The sequence below is a fragment of the Sander lucioperca genome, chromosome 4 (assembly GCF_008315115.2).
Source record: "Sander lucioperca isolate FBNREF2018 chromosome 4, SLUC_FBN_1.2, whole genome shotgun sequence".
Lineage (NCBI taxonomy): Eukaryota > Metazoa > Chordata > Actinopteri > Perciformes > Percidae > Sander > Sander lucioperca.
Window position 1 is genome coordinate 12,767,380 of NC_050176.1, and position 18,544 is coordinate 12,785,923.

General features: G+C 40.9%; 1 protein-coding gene across 4 annotated transcripts; it reads right to left on the minus strand.

Moving 5' to 3' along the window:
- Positions 1-953: 953 nt before the first annotated feature.
- Positions 954-12,355, minus strand: pycr1b (pyrroline-5-carboxylate reductase 1b). Of its 4 annotated transcripts, XM_031288856.2 has the most exons (10): positions 12,181-12,349; positions 11,480-11,574; positions 10,920-10,990; positions 10,435-10,614; positions 9,709-9,816; positions 8,298-8,411; positions 6,866-6,958; positions 4,477-4,640; positions 2,064-2,241; positions 954-2,004 (listed from the first exon to the last, which is right to left on the minus strand). In XM_031288856.2, the coding sequence occupies exons 2-9, from the start codon at positions 11,544-11,546 to the stop codon at positions 2,064-2,066; spliced, it is 975 nt and encodes a 324-aa protein (XP_031144716.1). In that variant the 5' UTR covers positions 11,547-11,574; positions 12,181-12,349; the 3' UTR covers positions 954-2,004. The 4 variants fall into 4 exon arrangements, with proteins under 4 accessions (XP_031144716.1, XP_035856720.1, XP_031144714.1 ...); XM_036000827.1 differs by having other exon boundaries at positions 954-2,241; positions 11,480-11,570; positions 12,179-12,355; XM_031288854.2 differs by having other exon boundaries at positions 954-2,241.
- Between the last annotated feature and the right edge of the window lie 6,189 nt (positions 12,356-18,544).

The window sequence follows — 18,544 nt, forward strand, 5'->3', positions numbered from 1 at the left end:
AATGCAGGACTATTTGTAATGGAGTATTTTTACATTACTTTTTTCTAAGTAAAGGTTTTTCCTTTCCCCACTGACGGCACCATCATGTTTTTGAACTTGTAAGTAATAATTACGTGAACACCAATAAAAGGGAAGAGGAGATGGCTGGATCTGCAGAAAAATCCATGATTCCACTCACTGATCATACGTCCTGCTGAAAGAGAGCTTCTAAAATTTGGCTGCGTTTCCCCTAGAACAGCCAATCACAATGCATCTTCAGGCCAGTGAGGAACAACACATTTACCTCTTTAAGGCATATACACAGATACAGATTTTGGGAGAAGAGGAATCTGATTGGGAAGAGACTCGAGAGGCAGTGATGTACCAGAGGAGACAGAATGTTGGAAACGTTTTTTGATGAGTGGGTGAAACACGTAATCGTAGCACTACAGCTAATACCATTTACCAAAAAAAGTGAGGTGGTGTAGTCATATTTGATGTTCGTCCAGGGTCAATTTTAAGGCACTCTCAACCGGCAGCTATGTGAAGAGGGTAATACGATCTTAGTAGACACGTGCAATTGTGTCAATTGATCATAGGGCGCCATCTGTAGGCAAGGGTGCATCTAATTCATTATTATTATTATTATTATTATTATTATTATTATTATTATTATAATAATAATAATAATAATATATATATATATATATATATATATATATATATATATATATATATATATATATATATATATATATATATATAAAAATAATTAAAATAATGAATTACTCACTGATAACAGTCTGGTTAGCTCTAGGACAAACTATAACTAAAACAAACACGTACTACAGAGTTGGAAAAATAAATAGAGCTGAGATAATGGAACAGCATACAAAACAACTAGTAGTAGTCAGTGCAGAGTACTGAGAGTCAAACCAGACTCATTCAATTCAGGGACAAACTAGCTTTGGAACTAAATTATTTGATTCTGCTTCTTTAATATTGACTTTTTGACCAGCACACCAACTCAGTGGTTAATATGCCAAACAGAACAATACATAACAAACATTATGGGGGATAAAAATGTAACGAATACAATTAAATACACAATTAGGACGGACTGGTGTAATGCTGTTACATCATTATCTATATTCTTGTTTCTTGTGTAAATGAATATCTTGTAGGACTTCCAGGTAACATCGCATTCCTTTATGAGAGAAAATGTAAAAAAGTGCCTTCATATTATAAAACATTTGGGGGTTAAGATAACAGTTCAAGATTTGGGTTTTAAGACCCCATAAACAGAAATTCAACAAAGGGATCTGAGGAAACTGTTGACATCAGAGATGTTTTAAAGCTTGAAATGACCTTTATATGAAGAAACAATATATTGTGCACCCCAGGTTCAAAGGGAACAATGTTCCTAATGTGCTAGAAACCCTGTTGTAACATTGAAGACCATAGTGTTCGTATACAACAATTAAAACAACCAAAAATAAAGTCATTACATGTTTTTGTTCAGCCATTGTCTTTGTTAACAATATAAACTGTTAGCCAAACAAAATATAATTATTAGCACAAACAATAGAAGGGTACAGGTACATTTACATTGTGGCTTCATTTTTGTTTTAAAGAAAGACATCAAAAACATTAAAAGCTTGACGGTATCCCAGCAGCCATCTGTTGCCTGGTGAGTACCAGGATCCCACGATGGCCCACTGGTTCATTACCGTTTAACAGCCCTAGATAGTCTAGAGCCTCAACACGGACAGACAACAGATTGTAAATGCACTTATTTCTCTTCAGTGTGCATCTGGATTTGTGTAGTAAGTAAGTATTTCTGCATCACAACATAATGCTATAACTGTGGGCAATGCAACCAGAATGCACCTGTGCTTATGTGGTGGTGACACCAGCAGGTCCACTGTCCGCATGTAACTCAAATAGGAATAACTTATTTGCTTTTATGTAAAGGGATTTGGATGAGATTTCGGATATAAGATGCAAGTATGTCCACGTGTGTACGCACACATTGGTGCACTTATACCGGTGATGTGTTTGTGTGTGTGCCTGCCTCAGAGTACTCAGTTCTTCTTTTTCAAATTGGGGCCGCGATTGTTGAACAGACTGAGCCCCGATTTGCCGTTCCCATTAGCCACTCCGCCAACTGTGACTCCGGGCTGCTGGAGCACCTTGTCCAGTGTAGTTTTCTTAATGGCTGCTGGAGAGATGCGCTCCTGGTCTGCCAGATACTGCAGCTCCCTGTGAGAGGAAGGGAAAGTGTTTAGATATAAAATACACATGTAGGTGTGTATGTGTTTATCAGTTTTCTTTCAGTGTTACAACCATAGACATAGAACAATATTGTTTTATATCTATGGTTACATAATGTTATATATCTACAATTACAACTATAAAGCATGAAGACACTATATACATTTATTATACAGCCGTTTATGAAAACTCATAAAGTCGTAATTACACGACTCTGCAGAGCCGTCTGTTTTACTGAACTCAAGCGAACTGTCATCCGCTCTCTCTCCCCTTTGAGGGTAAGCAACTTTAACAGTGACATGACGCCGTCACTCGCGAAGTCATGGCAACGAAATAAACAACAGCAAGTATAGCAGTTTCTCACACAGTGACAAACGGCGACCAAAGCCTCGACATGAAAACTGCAATCACGCGGGTCCAATGAAATATGACAGCTACAGAATATTGGAACGTTACGGACACTGAATTTGATGAATTTACTGGGTATCAGACCCCTGATGGGACAAGAAGCTAACGTTAGGACTCCTCGCTGCAGGAGACGATGTATTCCTCCGACACGGTGTATTAACGTTACTGTTCAAAACTTTTTCCAGGTTAGTTAGTGGGGGTGCATACCGCGCAAAACCAAAATGAAAAAAAAAAAACGTAGTAATGTTCCCTCAGCATTTTGTTTTGTTGCTAAACTGTGTGTAAAATGAGCGGTGTCGTTAAATCACCCATTTCAGGTAACGGTATTCTATGGTACCGTCTATTTGCTGGATTTTTCGAAGGGAACGGTAGCTAACGTTAGCAAATAAGCCCACACTGAAGGCGACATTATTGTTCATATGTCGGCACTCTTTGGTAATGAGAGTAGTAGTGGTCATAGTGAGTGAAAATGTGATGTGAGATGCATATTGCAAAATGTGTTATGCATCTGGAATTGTTAATTAACTATGTGTGATATCCATAAAGCTGAACGGACTCGTAGTAGTTAGTATGTTATTCTGATCCAAAAACTCTCTGAGAGATAGGACAGAGAAGGGACACTATTATATACTGAAATGTAATTGTAAGACATATGATGCTTTTGAGAAACGATTGCAAATAAAGCGAACTGTTGCTAAAAATTAACTACACGCTGTTTTCACTTAGGTAACGTTACTGTTGACGTTCATTGACATTTGATAGACTAATCAACAACACCATGACAATTGAAATTGTTGGGGGATTTGGGACCTAAGAACAGCAATAGGTGAGAAAAGCTGAGAAACCTGGTTTTGCTGATTGTGTAGAGTCATTTGAGGTGCAAAGCCTCTTTCCGACCAAGTAGTTACAGGAACGTAGTTATAGGAAAAGTCCACTTCTAAACAGTTCTACCAACTACTCTCCCCCAAAACCGTTTTTTCCAATTGCATTCGCACTGGCCAAGTGGCCATAGGGACTCACTGGTAGGAGGGGTAAGGGAGTGATGCAAGCACCGCAACGGTCTTTATAGCGTTAAAATCAGAAAACAAATACACCAAAAAAAGTATGAACTAAATACTAAATCTAATGTATATAGCATATTTGTCATAATTTAAACAAGTCTCCCCCGAAGAGAAACGTATTTCTCTCTCCCCCGCCTCTGCCTGCTGCGCTGTGGACGTGTGTGTGTGTGTGTGTGATGGCCAGCGAGCCGCAGGACACGCTTGTGGAGTTTAACTCCGAAATAAAAGCCTCTTATTTACGAGCGCGGTCTGAGAGACCTCCAGCTTACAGCGGGGTCTCTGAGCATGACTGGCCGAGCGACGAGCTAGCGGCCGGGGCAGGCGCCTGCTGGCTGTCGCCTCACTTCATGGAGCTTCTCAACTCCGAAAACTTTGAAGCAAATTGTCAATTCGGCATCAATTTTTGCAAGACTGCCTATATTCAAAATCTAAACAGTTAATTTCTCGCCTAAAACGTTGTCAGAAGTGAAATTAGTGATGAATAAGATGCTGAAAATTGTTAAAATTGTCCCGTTGTCGGTCTGTCTGTACTGGAAACCCGACCCTCGTTCACCTAGGTCCATATGCTGAGAAGGGAAAAGAGAAAAGACCCTGCCCTGAAGTAGGAGCTGAAAGAGTTACAGGAACTGCGAGCAGAGGGACTTAATAAACCCCAAATTGGTCCAGTCGGAACACGAGAAAAAAAGGGTTCTAGGAATTTTATGTTCTAGGAACTGCAAAAATCCCTCCGGTCGGAAAGCGGCTATTGTCTCACCTTGTCCTAATGCATGAAGCCTCCACCGCATTGATCAAGAGACTGCGGAAGCCGCCGCTCTCCATGACGTGCAGGGCGTGGATGGTGGCGCCACCTGGTGAGCACACGTTGTCCTTCAGTTGGCCGGGGTGTTGCTCTGAGTCAAGCAGCATCTTAGCGGCTCCCTGAAGAGGAACAGGAACACGAGAAAGAACTTAAGTGGAAGGAGTTGAGGATTTATATGACACTGTAGGACACTGTATTGTTTACTTCTACATAGCCATGGAGTGCAGATATATCAGAATCAGCTTTATTGGCCAGGTTTGCGCAAATAAGGAATTTGACTCCGGTTAATCTTCGCTCTCAAAGTACAACACTCACTTAACTAGTGCTGCTGCGATTAGTGGACTTAGTCGACGTAATCGACCATTAAAATAAGTCGATGGCAATTTTTTTTGTCGACGTCGTCGTTTTACTATTGACTGCCTATTTATTTTTGGTCTCCTGTCTCAAACGGCTCGCTGTAATTCACCTCCACATCAGTCTGTGCGCGCCCTGCTGGTTAATCTGCTATCCTTTTTCTTCCCCGTCCACCCCGCCTTCACTGCTTTGATTTGAAAAATGGCGGAGGCTGGTAAAAGAGTGGTCTGTAACTTCGCCGTATGAGTTGAGCAGAGGCTGCGCAGTTTGACCAGCGGGCAGCGGCACGGCTGCGGCACGCCAGGCCACCGGATGGTGTTGCTAAGAACTTGCAATGTATAACTATTATCAGACCGGCCCTTGCGGCCTCGAAACACTACCAGCCCACCGGGAAAAGTCCCGACTCCGCCTCTGAACGTAAGTATATGATTATTTGATTATTAATGAAACGGCGAGCAAGTCTGTACTGTTTATTAACTCTTGACAAGTACAATGACTGTCTTTGGATGTTAAACAGGCTACTTAGACTTTGGCAGTAATGTTTTAAACCCCGCCATGCACAGAAGTGTAAACGCGAGCAGCTACACACAGCCTGCGTGGTGTGAGCGTGGGGTTTCTGTTGTGTGTCATCTGCGTGGATTTTTCTATGTCTTTACACACCAGAAACGTGTCTGACACGGCACTGCTGCTGTACACATGTATGTTTCTTGATTTACTGCACTCAAGCAGTAGTATACTTCATGTTAAACATAAATATATACTGATTTGATTACAGCAAAGACAACGTCGGCAGTATTGACAGCAAAATAGACTACAGAATATTTTGTTCTGTATTGACAGGTGCAATATTTGAAAATCGATCATTATTTATTGCTTTTTAAAATTACATTTATATCTGCATTTATATCATTTATTTAATTTGGTAACATTTAAGTTATTTATGGCACAGGTGACATTTTATGTTTTGGCCTTTCAGCTGAGTTCAAAATAAAATGGACGAAATAAACACTTGATTTTTTTTTTTTAATTATTCATTAAGATTAGTCGACTAATCGAAAAATTAGTCGAAAGATTAATCGTTAGAAAATTTGTCGTTAGTGGCAGCACTAAACAGTAGGAAATATAAAAACATACTGTTAAGTATGCAGTATAACAATACAATTTAGAAATTTACAAAATATATACAATAACAACTGAAGAGAGGGAAGGAATAGTGCAATATCAGTACAGTCTGAGATTTAAGATTTAAATATAAATATAGTGCAAGGCAGTTCAGTATTAATAACAATATTGTAATTGTAAGATTGAAAATATACATGAGGTAGATGAGCAGAACAGTGTTGATTGACTTTGTTCAGTGTAAGGGTGGGGACTATTTCTGAGCGTTGACGTATATGAGAGAGACAGAGAGAGATAGATATGATGCATCCTCAGCAATAGAAATGCTTTTGTCATCATTATGTGAGTGGTGCACACATGAATTGTAATGTAGAATCAATCACAAATCAAGTCCATCCAACATCGAAATTCTGAAGCTGTTAGACATATTTTCCCCATGACGACGAAAAAAACATCTGAAAAGACTCATTCAGAAAAAAAAAAAAAAAGGCAAAATGCTCATAAAAATGCCAAAAGGAGCTGCCATGATTGCAAAAACAGTTTGAAGTAAATTGTTTTCAGTAGTCTAAATTGTGATCAAAACAAGCAATATCTATGTTTATTAATCAGGTTGAAAAAAAGGAGCAATTACAAAATTCTGCTTTTACCAATCACCTGCAGAAAACAGCTACATGTTGAAAATGTATCCTTTAAATTTGTTTTCCTTTTGGCACCACACAGATTTAATATTTCCAGAGTTTCATAATTTTTAGAGATTTAATTCAGCAGTTATAAGACGGTAGAAATGTTTGGTGCATTGAAAGCAGCCCCTCAATTCTACTGTTTTCTGCCTCCAAACACAGACGACCACACACACAAACACACAACTCACCAAAAGGGCCTGAGCTCCAAGTCTAACAGCCAGTCTTCTGGGCAGACCCATCTTCACTCCTCCGTCTGCAAGAGCATCCAGGGCTGTGAATGCCTGTTTAACACACACACACACACGTTTGTTTCACTATCTTTTTGGGGACATTAACATAATGCATTCCCTAGCCCCCTTACCCTAACCATCACAACTAACCTTAACCCTTACCCTAACCATAACCTAATTCTAACCCTCAAACAGCCTTTACTTTTGGGCCCCACAAGGCTGTGTAGACCCCACAAGTATACTGTATTGGACGGACGGACACACACCTTTAGGCAGCCACACACCCACACACACACACACACACACACACACACACACACCATAAACTATGGGTGGGGGAAAAGTCGATTCTCTTTTGAAAGATTATGGCTAAATGCAGAAAAGTCAATAATCAGAAATGTAACCCCCCCTAACCTGTATGTTCGAGCCTCCTAGACGGGTGAACTGTAGTCTCGCATTGCTAGACCTATCTCCACAGGGCTGGAGTATAGACAACCTGGAATTCAGTTGCCTGCTTGTAGGTTAACGGTTAATGATCGGTCCGTAACCAATACACATCTTTTCAGCCATTTGACGTGACCGTATGAAGCAGGAATGATAGAGAATTGGAAAAAAAAAACAAGCATGGCAATGAAAGCCATTACCATACCTGGGCACCCTCACATGTTTTCTAAAGGAGACTTTCATTAGAGAAAAAAAACCTGTCACAAATGTGACTTTTTTTCCCTGCTATTGCTTTACCTATGTCTAGACCTCGAGCCTGAAAACATCTTAAAAATATTATCAGCCACTGAACGACGGAAAGGATTTTTAACAGCCAGCATAGTTTTGACTGCTGTGTATACAGCCATAAATTCTTTGCCGTTTGATCAACTAAGTCAATTAGCTCACAAAAAACCTAAGATAAGTAATTTTAAGTAATTCAAGTGAAAATATGAATCTGACCTGTGACGATTCCCTGCATGTCTTCCCCCCTCTCTCTCTCTCTCTCCCCTTTCTCACCTAGCTGTCCTGTCAAATAAAGGCGGAAAAGCCCAAAAAATAATCTTAAAATAATAATAAAAAGAAATAAATAATAGTTTAAGCTCTGGCTGGGAAGCCCAACAGCTGAAGATATAGAACACAAGTAATGGCAACCAAAATAGCACATCAGATCATTCCACCTCAATCCAAATAAGCTCTCTAAAGGCAAAAAGAAGAGTTTGGAGAGACATAAGACAATAATTTTGCTGTTTTTGTAATGAATCCATTGACTCAGCAGACTCCAATCTAGTCTATTTTAGGACAGAGGATTACACCCATTATTTCCCTTTTACTATGATTCTGCGTGTATGCATCACACCTCACATACAACCCTTTGTGACAAACACACCGCCCTGAAGTTACTTACGTAGGCCGGTCCACTGCCACTCAGCCCAGTGACAGCATCAATGAGGTCCTCCTCCACCTCCGTGCAGTAACCCACACTAGCCATCAGCTGCTCCAGTAACTTTCCATCCTCCACCTGAAATGAGGACAACATGGTAATGATGTTGTGGGAGAATTAGTTAAAGCAAAAAAGGCCCAGTTTAACCTTTCTGTGCAGATATCTGAGATACAGTGAAAAAACTGACATCCTAAAATAGGGGTGTAACGGTACGCAAAAATCACGGTTCGGTACGTACTTCGGTTTTAAAGTCACGGTTCGGTTCATTTTCGGTACAGTAAGGGAAAGAAATGCAACCATTAAACTGCAGGTTGTTTATTATTATAAACTTTTTTTTAACAATTGGTTTACACTTTAATGAAATATAATAAATAAAATATATATAAAATAAAAAAAGAATAAGAAAAATACTGCTGCAAAGTTCTCCACTAAATAAAATACTCAGTCTCAAACCAATATCACATAATAAAATATAATGAGAAATATAAATAAATAACTATGGATTACAGTGCAGCATTATCAATCCCGAGTATGGTCGTAGATCAGCTGCTACAAAAACACCAATTGCTTTCGTTATTGCGTTGGCCGATCGGAATTACCAGCAAAGGTCTGTTTAAATGCCAATGGGAGCTGCGTTTGAATTACGGTCGTTTTTTTTCCTTGTAGTAGTGATGTTCACACTCGCGTGATGCCTTTTCAAGTGCGTTAACAAGTTTGAAGTGTTGCCAGAAACATACCCGATCATTCCTGAGCAATGTCGGCACGCTGCTTTCGTCTTATCGACTAGTCTTTGTCCGTTGGACGTATTTCACTGGGAAACCGAAGTGTTCCCAAACAGGAGACCTTAATGATATGGGTGGCTCTTCAAGCTCTGGCTTGTCCGTACTGTCTATGGGCTTGTCTGCATTGGCCATGATGCTAGCTAGCGAGAGGCTGGGCTAAAGCGTGCCGTGTATGTTGTTGTACAGCGCGCGGTGTGTGATTTTTATTTTTTTCCCCAAACCACTTCAGCGGAAATCCCGCCCTGCAGTCGATTTCATTGGTTTAGGTTACAGTGACGGCAGGTAGGTGTAGAGATCAGTGTTTGGTATCTGTACAGTGATTGACATATTGACATGACCAATGAAAACTTTAGAATCAGCTGCAGGGCGGGATTTGCGCTGAACGCAGAGACTTCCGCCACTTAATATGTTCGTGTGGAAACACGAAAATTGACCTATGTTCCGCACTCAAAAGATTGCGTTCGGCCGTTCGGTGTACACGTGCACCGTACCGAAAGCCCTGTACCGAAACGGTCCGGTACGAATACACGTACCGTTACACCCCTATCCTAAAAACATATTTGACTCTGGTATCAACAATTCCTCCACTTTACCTCTGCGTGTGTCCCAGTGGCGTACACTGTAGCTCCCTCTCTCACCACCACTGGAGTATTAGTCATACACCTCATGACTTTAGGAGCTGGACGGTATTGAAGCAGCTTCTGTGGATAGGGGTGTAGAGGCGAGGAGGCAGGATGTAAAACTATTTTCTTTACATGTTTGGAAATCGGGCTGGGCGATATGTCCAAAATCTCCTATACTGGCTGATATGGGTCATTTCATATCTCGATAATGATATATATCATGATATAGCATGTTTTCTGGTAATTAAATAAATAAATAAATAAATAAATAAATAGTCTATGAAATAACCACATGGTAAAGCCTATTTTTGTGTACTGTGTGAAATAACTACTTGACAAATGAAAAGTACTGAATATTTTCTCAATTATTAGGAACTTTAGTGCAAAAGGAACATAACATGCAAGGATCAGAATATAAAGCATATATCATCATATCGCCCAGCCCTATTCTGAAGCATTCCAAAACAGCTTATTAAACTTAATATGGAGGATAGCAAGGAAGACAGAAAGGCTTGAAGAGAAGACGGGAAAGACTAGTGAGGCTGGTTTTGCCAAAAGAGTTATGTAAATCAGAAGTGGGCTAAAGCCGTACCACAAAGTGCAGACTACAGATGGAGTCATCTAGAATTTGTAAAACTTCAGCAGATTAATAACTCAGGATTAGAGAGCAAGAGAGAGATGGTGATAAAAGATGACCTTCTCTATGGAGCTGATGGTGACGCCTGCCGCACAGGAAACTATGAGATGACGGTCCTCAATATCTGGCCCAATCTCATCCAGAACAAAGGGGATGATGTGGGGTTTCACAGCCAGGAAGAGGACATCACTCTTACTGACGGTCTCTTTGTTGCTAGTCGTCAGGTTCACCCCCATTTTCTGCAGAAAAAGAAGAAATGAAAATCAATCATGGTAAACAGAGAGAGGGTGTTGACGGTATACTAGTGTTAGCCTGTTTTAAAAGAGAGACAAACGCAGACCTATCTCCCCCCAATCTCCACAGCGCTGTGTAGCGGTATTGAAAGAAAAAAAAACAGGGAAGAAGGCAAACAGGTGTTACTACAGCAACATGCACACATTTTAAGCTCCTTGACAAGCCCATGCTCGCACACATTGCACCAATGTTTCCATTTCACTTCCCATTTCAAAACACCACACAACAAAGAAGAAATGTGTCTTCTTACCCTCAGCCCCGACACAGTGGGCAAATCTGAGTCTGGGGAGCTGGCTGTTATCCTGTGTGTAGCAATCACACCTAGGGAGAGAGACAGGATGAAGTGGAGCGTGAGCTATGAAGACGTACAATGAGATGGGAACTGTAAGATAAGCCCTTACTGATCCCCAGGGGGGAAAACTCACATGGTACAGTAACAGCACAACATGAAACAAACAGTCTAAAGAGGCAGGAAACAGACAAAGTACTATGTAAACTGAATACATTAAACAAAAGAAGTGTAGGAAAGGACATTAAAAAGCAATTAAATTCCTCAGACCAGATACAGGATGTGTGCAAACACAGTAATGAGTCTAGTTGTGCCACTCTGTAGGCCTTATAAAAAGGTAGAAGTGTGTGTGTGTGTGTGTGTGTGTGTGTGTGTGTGTGTGTGTGTGTGGCTGTGACTGCACCCCCCCCCCCCCCCCTTTTATTCGACCCAAAATCAGTCGATATGCATGTATGATCTGACATTATTGAATTTTGTTTCACCACAAGGCAAATATTGCACAATAAAGAAAGAAGCATCACCTGCAGCTGTGAAGCCTTTCACCAGTGCGTGAGCCAGCTGGCCCGCTCCAATGAACCCAACACTCATCCTGTCAGATGATGTGGCGTCTTTGAGCCTGTAAGAAAGCTGCCGCTGTCATGCATTTCAATAGACCACATGTACAGACCCACAAAACACCATAATATACAATATGCATTCACATGTTTACTTCTGATTAATTGTGGATCCAGTTTTTTAATTACTGAAAAGCACAGAGACAGGCCGATGATGCAATCTAGAGAAAAATCCTGGAAGGAATGATGAAACACCTCCTCTGACACTTGACACTGAGTGACTTTAGTGGGATATGGGTACATTTACTGATTTACAACTGTGAATGTGAACTTCTCTAAATTCAAATGAAGTTGCATTAAACAAAAAACCTTTCTGAGCCCACTTATTCATTCTCTAGTTCAGGGTAAACAGAACTACTCCATAAAGTGTAATCTGATGACATCTTGATGATGTGCTGAAGTCTTGATTTCCAGCTAAGTTTGTAACGTTGTTGTTCAACATCACTGGTTTACACTATCTAATGGTGGCTAACAAGCCGTTACTATATCCATTGCTCCATTTGATGCTGATGGACGGTGATAGCATTTCCTAGCTAGCTGATGACCGGCTATTCTTGGCTAAAATGAATGATAAATACGACACATTCATACACAACGAAGATGGTTACCTTTATCTAAATCTTCCAACTGAGGTTCCTGAGTTTACAGGTGTAAGTTGACGACGTGACGGTTCTGTCCCGGCATGAGAAAAACACAGAATACCGGTAGCCTACTACTTTCTGTGTCAACGTGGCTTCCTCTTTACTCAACCCCATGTGCGCCATAACTGTAACGGACAGTGAGACTGGCCAATCACGACAGTGATACGCTGATCTTCTGGCCAATGAGGAGATAGATCACAGTATTTGGGCGGAGTTTTATCGTTCATCACGCCCAGTTGCATCAGTCTTCTGGGCGGTAAAGCAGCCCCACTGTAAATGTAGGTCAAATATAGGAACCGTGGGGTTATGTTTATATTGACCAAAGCCAGCACTGACAGTTTTATTTATTTATTATTAGTTTATTTGTCAGGGACAATGCAGCGCACATTATTACATACATAATTATCATAGTCAAAGCCATTCAGACCATGTACATGTATGACTGATTCGACACAGATAGACTGGACTTGGGTGGAGAGGATCTTACTATTATCTATACTATTAGAATTGGAGCATAGGCTACTTTAGATAATATATTGTGTCTGTATTTTATTAATGCTGCCTCTTAACCACCATCAGTCATCACAGAGGCCCTATACCTCATTGTTCATACATGAACCGCTACACTGCATCTTTAACTAACAATTGTTTTCACTATTGATTTACCTGCTGAATATTTTATCAATTAATTGATTGTTTCGTCTTTAAAATGTCAGAAAATAGTTACAAATATGTCCATCACAATTTTCCAGAGCTGGAAATTACGTGTTTAAATGGCATGTTTTGTCCAACCAACACTCATATTTAGTTTACAATCATATATGACAAAGAAAAGTCGCAAGTCCTCACACAGATGCTGGAACCAGATAATGTTTGGTATTTTTTTTCTGGAAAAATGACTGAAACGATTATTATGATCTCTTATCAAAATAGTGTGCCAATTGATTTTCATCAATTAATCTTCTAATCATTTCAGCTCTATTGTCTGTGCCAATGTTATCTTAGTTGTTATGCACTAATTGAACCTCATTAAAATAGTTTTTGTGATTTTTAGTAAAATACTGTAAAAACCGTCAGATGTGGTTCATATGTGCAGTTTTTGTGATACACCAGAAATCATTGCAATTTTTTTGTGATGTTGCACTGGATAGAACACATCACCTTTTCACATGCCAACAGAAAGATATTCCACATGAATGATTTGGGCATATGTTCAGGGTTCATTATTTTGAATGGAGATTTGAAGATGACTCACCAAAACACTTCAGGGCACCAGAAGTGACTTGTGATATTTAAGGGACCTGAATTTGAATGAAGGGATTGTTATTCTAACAGGAGACTGCCGACCAGTGCTTCTTCCTCTCCCCTTAGATTTGACAGAACCTAAAATAAAGCCGACTCGGATGGCACACACACTAATGAGCCAAGGCATTCGAATACAGTTCTGCTGCCTATCCCTTGGTAGTTTTCCAATGCATATTACCAAAATAAGCCATGAACTTGGCCTGTAACTGTCAGTTTGATGCTAAAATCTCCCCTGTACACATTTTAATAGGACTGACCCTTGTGTCTGTCTACTCTTCCTCCCTGTGTTTCTCATGCCATACCATAACATGCCAGACTAAATTTACACTTCACAAAAGGTGATGTACGTCTCCTTTGTGGGACCTCGTTCCATTTATTTTCTCACAGTGGCGTTGGACAGGAATGTAGACTGAGGGGTTGCATATGCTCCTGTCTATATATAAAGTACTGTAGAATGCATGGCCCTCCAAGAGTACCAGCTGTTAGGATACTCTTCTTCAGTCAGCTGGGCAGAGTGATATCATTTCATCAGTTTATTCTCTACAGGTGAACACCTTGAAATGGTCATTTATTTTGCCCAGAGCCGTCACTAGGATCTTTAAAATACTGAGAGAATAAGTCCAAATTTATTTGACTGTTCAACGGTATATTTTGTCAATGTTATCTCCTTTCTTGATGGTGTAAACGCTGTTTCAAACCCTTCTCCACAGTGCCAGGGTATCATTTAGATAGATAGATAATATTGTATTTTAAAGGGTTATTTCACCAATTTCACACATTAAGTTCAGTTTACTCATCACAAGGAGCTTGACTTAGCCTGTGAAAACAGTTGTATAATGTCTTTTGTGGTTATGGAGAAGGTTGTCAGGGGCAAAGTCAGTATCTTCTTTCTCAGAATAAAACAGAATGTTGGTAAGTTAGGGAACAATATGATAATTCATTCCCTTCTGATGAAAGGGAATGACTGCCATTGCCGTTGTTACTGATGTAACAAAGAGCATAATAACAGGTGAAGTAGTTATGGTGGGGGTTCGGCACAGTGCCCCCTTCCCCTTGTTGCATCAGCTTGTGGAATAATTGCCCACAAAACTGTTTTCCGAACCTAATCTCAAACAAGCTGAACATTTCAGTGATGTAACCCTGCAACTCTGCCTCTCAGTCACACACACATACATACAAAGTCAATTTACCACTGCCTGCCTCTGTACTATCTTTCACCCAGACTCGGCATGTGTGCTGAGGCGTGACAACACTCATTCAGTCTTTCTTTTTTTGACAAAACCCCAAGAGATTTATTAAAAATACCACAGAGCATGAAACAGTTTTTTTTTCTTTTAAACAGTGACAAGCTGATCTGGGTGAAGCATTCACAACAATTTGTTGCTTGCAGTGATTAGGGCCCAGATGTGTGTGGTTGTGTGTGTGTGTGTGTGTGTGTGTGTGTGTGTGTGTGTGTGTGTGTGTGTGTGTGTGTGTGTGTGTGTGTGTGTGAGACAACGTCAGGACAAGCAAGAGAGAGAGGTAGCTTTGTTGAGTGAGAGAAGATGTGCATATTTAATATCACACAGACAGAAAATCTTTCAGAAGTGTGCATACGTCTCCCTCCTGCAGTCTGAGACAACAAGAATGAGTGACAAGAATAAGTCCGAGACAGACACAAATAAATGACAGCAGCCAAGTTAAGGCATCCAGATTAATGTCAGCTCTCAATTTTATGTACAACCCAAAATTAATAAAGGATTTCCCACAGCTTATCACAAAATCTCACTGACAAATTCAATTCAATTACATTTTATTTATAGCATCAAATCATAACAAGAGTTATCTCAAGACACTTTACAGATAGAGTAGGTCTAGACCACACTATATAATATACAAGGACCCAACAATTCCAGTAATTCCCCTAAGAGCAAGCATTTAGTGCGACAGTGGCGAGGAAGCACTCCCTTTTAGGAAGAAACCTCGGACAGACCCAGGCTCTTGGTAGGCGGTGTCTGAAGGTGGGGGTGTGATGAATAGTGGCAATAATAGTCACAATAAAGATAATGGAACTATGACTAAAAAATTGTAGTTGTAGCAGCAGGGCACCGCAGAGCATAGCAGGACATAGCAGGACGTAGCAGGGCACCGCAGAGCATAGCAGGACGTAGCAGGACGTAGCAGGGCATAGCAGGACGTAGCAGGACGTAGCAGGACGTAGCAGGACGTAGCAGAGCATAGCAGGACGTAGCAGGACGTAGCAGGACGTAGCAGAGCATAGCAGGACGTAGCAGGCCATAGCAGGACGTAGCAGGGCGTAGCAGGGCACTGCAGGGCACCGCAGAGCGTAGCAGGGTGTAACAGGGCATAGCAGGGCGTGCAGCAGGACCACGGCGACAGCTGCAACCATGATTTTGGCGCCACCTTAATCCAAGGAACCATGCTGGGTGAAAAAAAAAACATAAAGCCTCCAGGGAATAAGCTTCCCAGAGCTAGATTAGTAACAAGCATTTCTGGGACATGGATGCACACAAATGGAAAGAGAGAGGAAAGAGAAGCTCAGTGTGTCAATGGAAGGAAGTCAGAGTAAAATTCAAAAGAAAATCAAAAGAACACATAGAACAGAACAGTAGCTGTGTGTCATACTTCTTCTGTGTGTCTATTCTCAGTTCAACAGGTATTTAGCATTGAGTGAGACTGAAATCACACAATTAGGTCACAGAGATTATCTTTGTTTATAAAGGTGTCAAGGTATCCAGAAGGTTGAAAAGGGCAAAATGTGGCCTTCTATAGTTTGTAATGCTGCACCAACTCTTTTAACCATTAAGTGTGGCTTTGAGAAAAAACAAACACTGCCACTTATAAAACTGCATCATAAATATTTAATTCATTTTATAGGTCTATGCTATTGTGAAACACCAGCTATTGCAATCAGTATATCAGGTTGTGTTACCTGCCAAAAATGTCAGATAACATTTGACATTCATGAAACACTATAAAATTAAATTGGATTACAAATGAGAATCATAATATATAGTGAGCTATTTCAAATTCCCATACTTACAAGTTCACCTACAGGGGTTGGACGAAAAAATAGGAACACCGTGTGATGCAATCCAGTACAATAGCCTTGCAATAATGATCCATTTTGAGACACAACATATGTATGTAACATTTTGTTACATATGTATCGTATTGCTAGATTTCTATTACGTCCACCCCTGAAAGTGTCCAAATCTAAACCCACGGTCAGATGCTACATTTTGATTACTGTGAGCGCCTCCAAAATGAGCGTCCATTCTCTTTTATATACAGTATCTTCCTACAGGATGCTGTGGGAGTTGGCATGGATTCAAATCCTCTGGGACCAAGGATTTGGCCTTTGACAATGTTCCACACAACATTTGGCAAAACAAGAGCCAAGAGCTACGAGGCAAAGCTGACATCAGCAACGTGCGCCATCAGAGATTAGTCACGACAGCGAGCCAGCAGTCCCCTGTCCCTCCATGTCCCCCCGGCTGGAGAATCAGGAAAGGACGGTTATGATGGACACCTGTCGCAGCTCATCTCTGTCAGAAGAGTTCATACACTGTGGGCTGTGTGTGTTTGGGAACACAGCTATGTTTTTAGACAGAGGCCCACAGGGAGTGAGAAGTGACATGAGTGCCAAACATGGAACAGCTGCTAAATGGGGATCTGCAGAGGAGCAGGGAGAGCAAAGGCCATAAAGGAGCTACAGATTGCTCTGTGGCAACACAGTCCGTCACTTTCAGTGGCAGCTTTCTCTGGGCTCTGTCATATTCTACTGATGTTGTATCCTACTTTGGAAATGTTAGTCAGAGTGCAATTGGAGCGAGTGCTGCTTCCAGAGGGCTTGTCCATAGAAATAATTTTTGCAGGATTTACCAGAGGATAAAAACGCTTTCGAAAGCACCAAACACACACACACAATGTTAGTTTAACAACACAAAGTTATTTATTGCTGCAAAAATCCACCAGTTTACATAAACCAACGTATAATATACTGCTCATCTGCTTTTCTGTATGTATGTTATTCACGTGTATTTACTTACTAATTTACAAAAACTGGCACAATGTCTAAAAAAAGCAAATCTCTAAGACACACAATGATGTTTTCTGTGGTCTTAGACAGATTTGGATACAAGAGCAGCCAACTGGTGCTGGATTTGCTGCTGAGCACCAAGACAGTCTTGCTTCACGTATGCGGTGGCACAGTGGCTTCCCAAGGACTCAATATATTACATTCATAGCACTTACAGATTAGACAGGGCAGGAGAATACATTGATCCCGGATTAAAGAGATGAGATTTACTGAGGTGACCAAAGCAGAGAGGAGTGAGAGATAGAGAGAAGACGGAGGAGGAGGACTGACTGGTATGATGTGAGAGAGAGAGAAAATGGGAGGAGGGAGGGTGAAAATCAGGAGAAGCCTTAAGCAAGAGAAAAGGAGGAGGACAAGGAGAGACTGGTGAGGCTGAGTTGTGGAAGCTAGATGTCTTCTTTTGTTTTATTCCTGTGAAACAAGAAGAGAAGAGAGGGTGGCAGCCAGAACGGCCTCTGTCTCTCCTCCTTTATCCGTAGAGAGTGCGGGAATAGTTGGCCGTTTCTTCCTATAGGCGGACTATGCAGATGCATAGGGACCCCGCAGCCACGAGGGGGCCCCAAGCTGCAAGTTCAGCCCGCTCAGCCTCAATATATTAAGGGAGAAATAAAATTACCTGTCATTATTATTCACTAGCCAGCCAACCGTCCTCATGTGTTCACTAAAGCACTTCTGAGCTTAACAATTTAATTGAGAATAAACAAAACTAAGCTGCTATGATAGTGAAGCTAATTGGCTTGTGTTTGTGGGATAATCATGTTGCAGTTAGGGACGTCTGCCGTTTTTTTACATCGTCGGGATGACAGACAGCCTCACCTCACGTCAGTAGCGTTTAGTAATGACGAGCATATCCCTTTGGGGCAGAAAATAGAAGAAAACTGAGGAAGAAAAACGTTCAGATGATGAAGGTAAGGCATTTGTTCA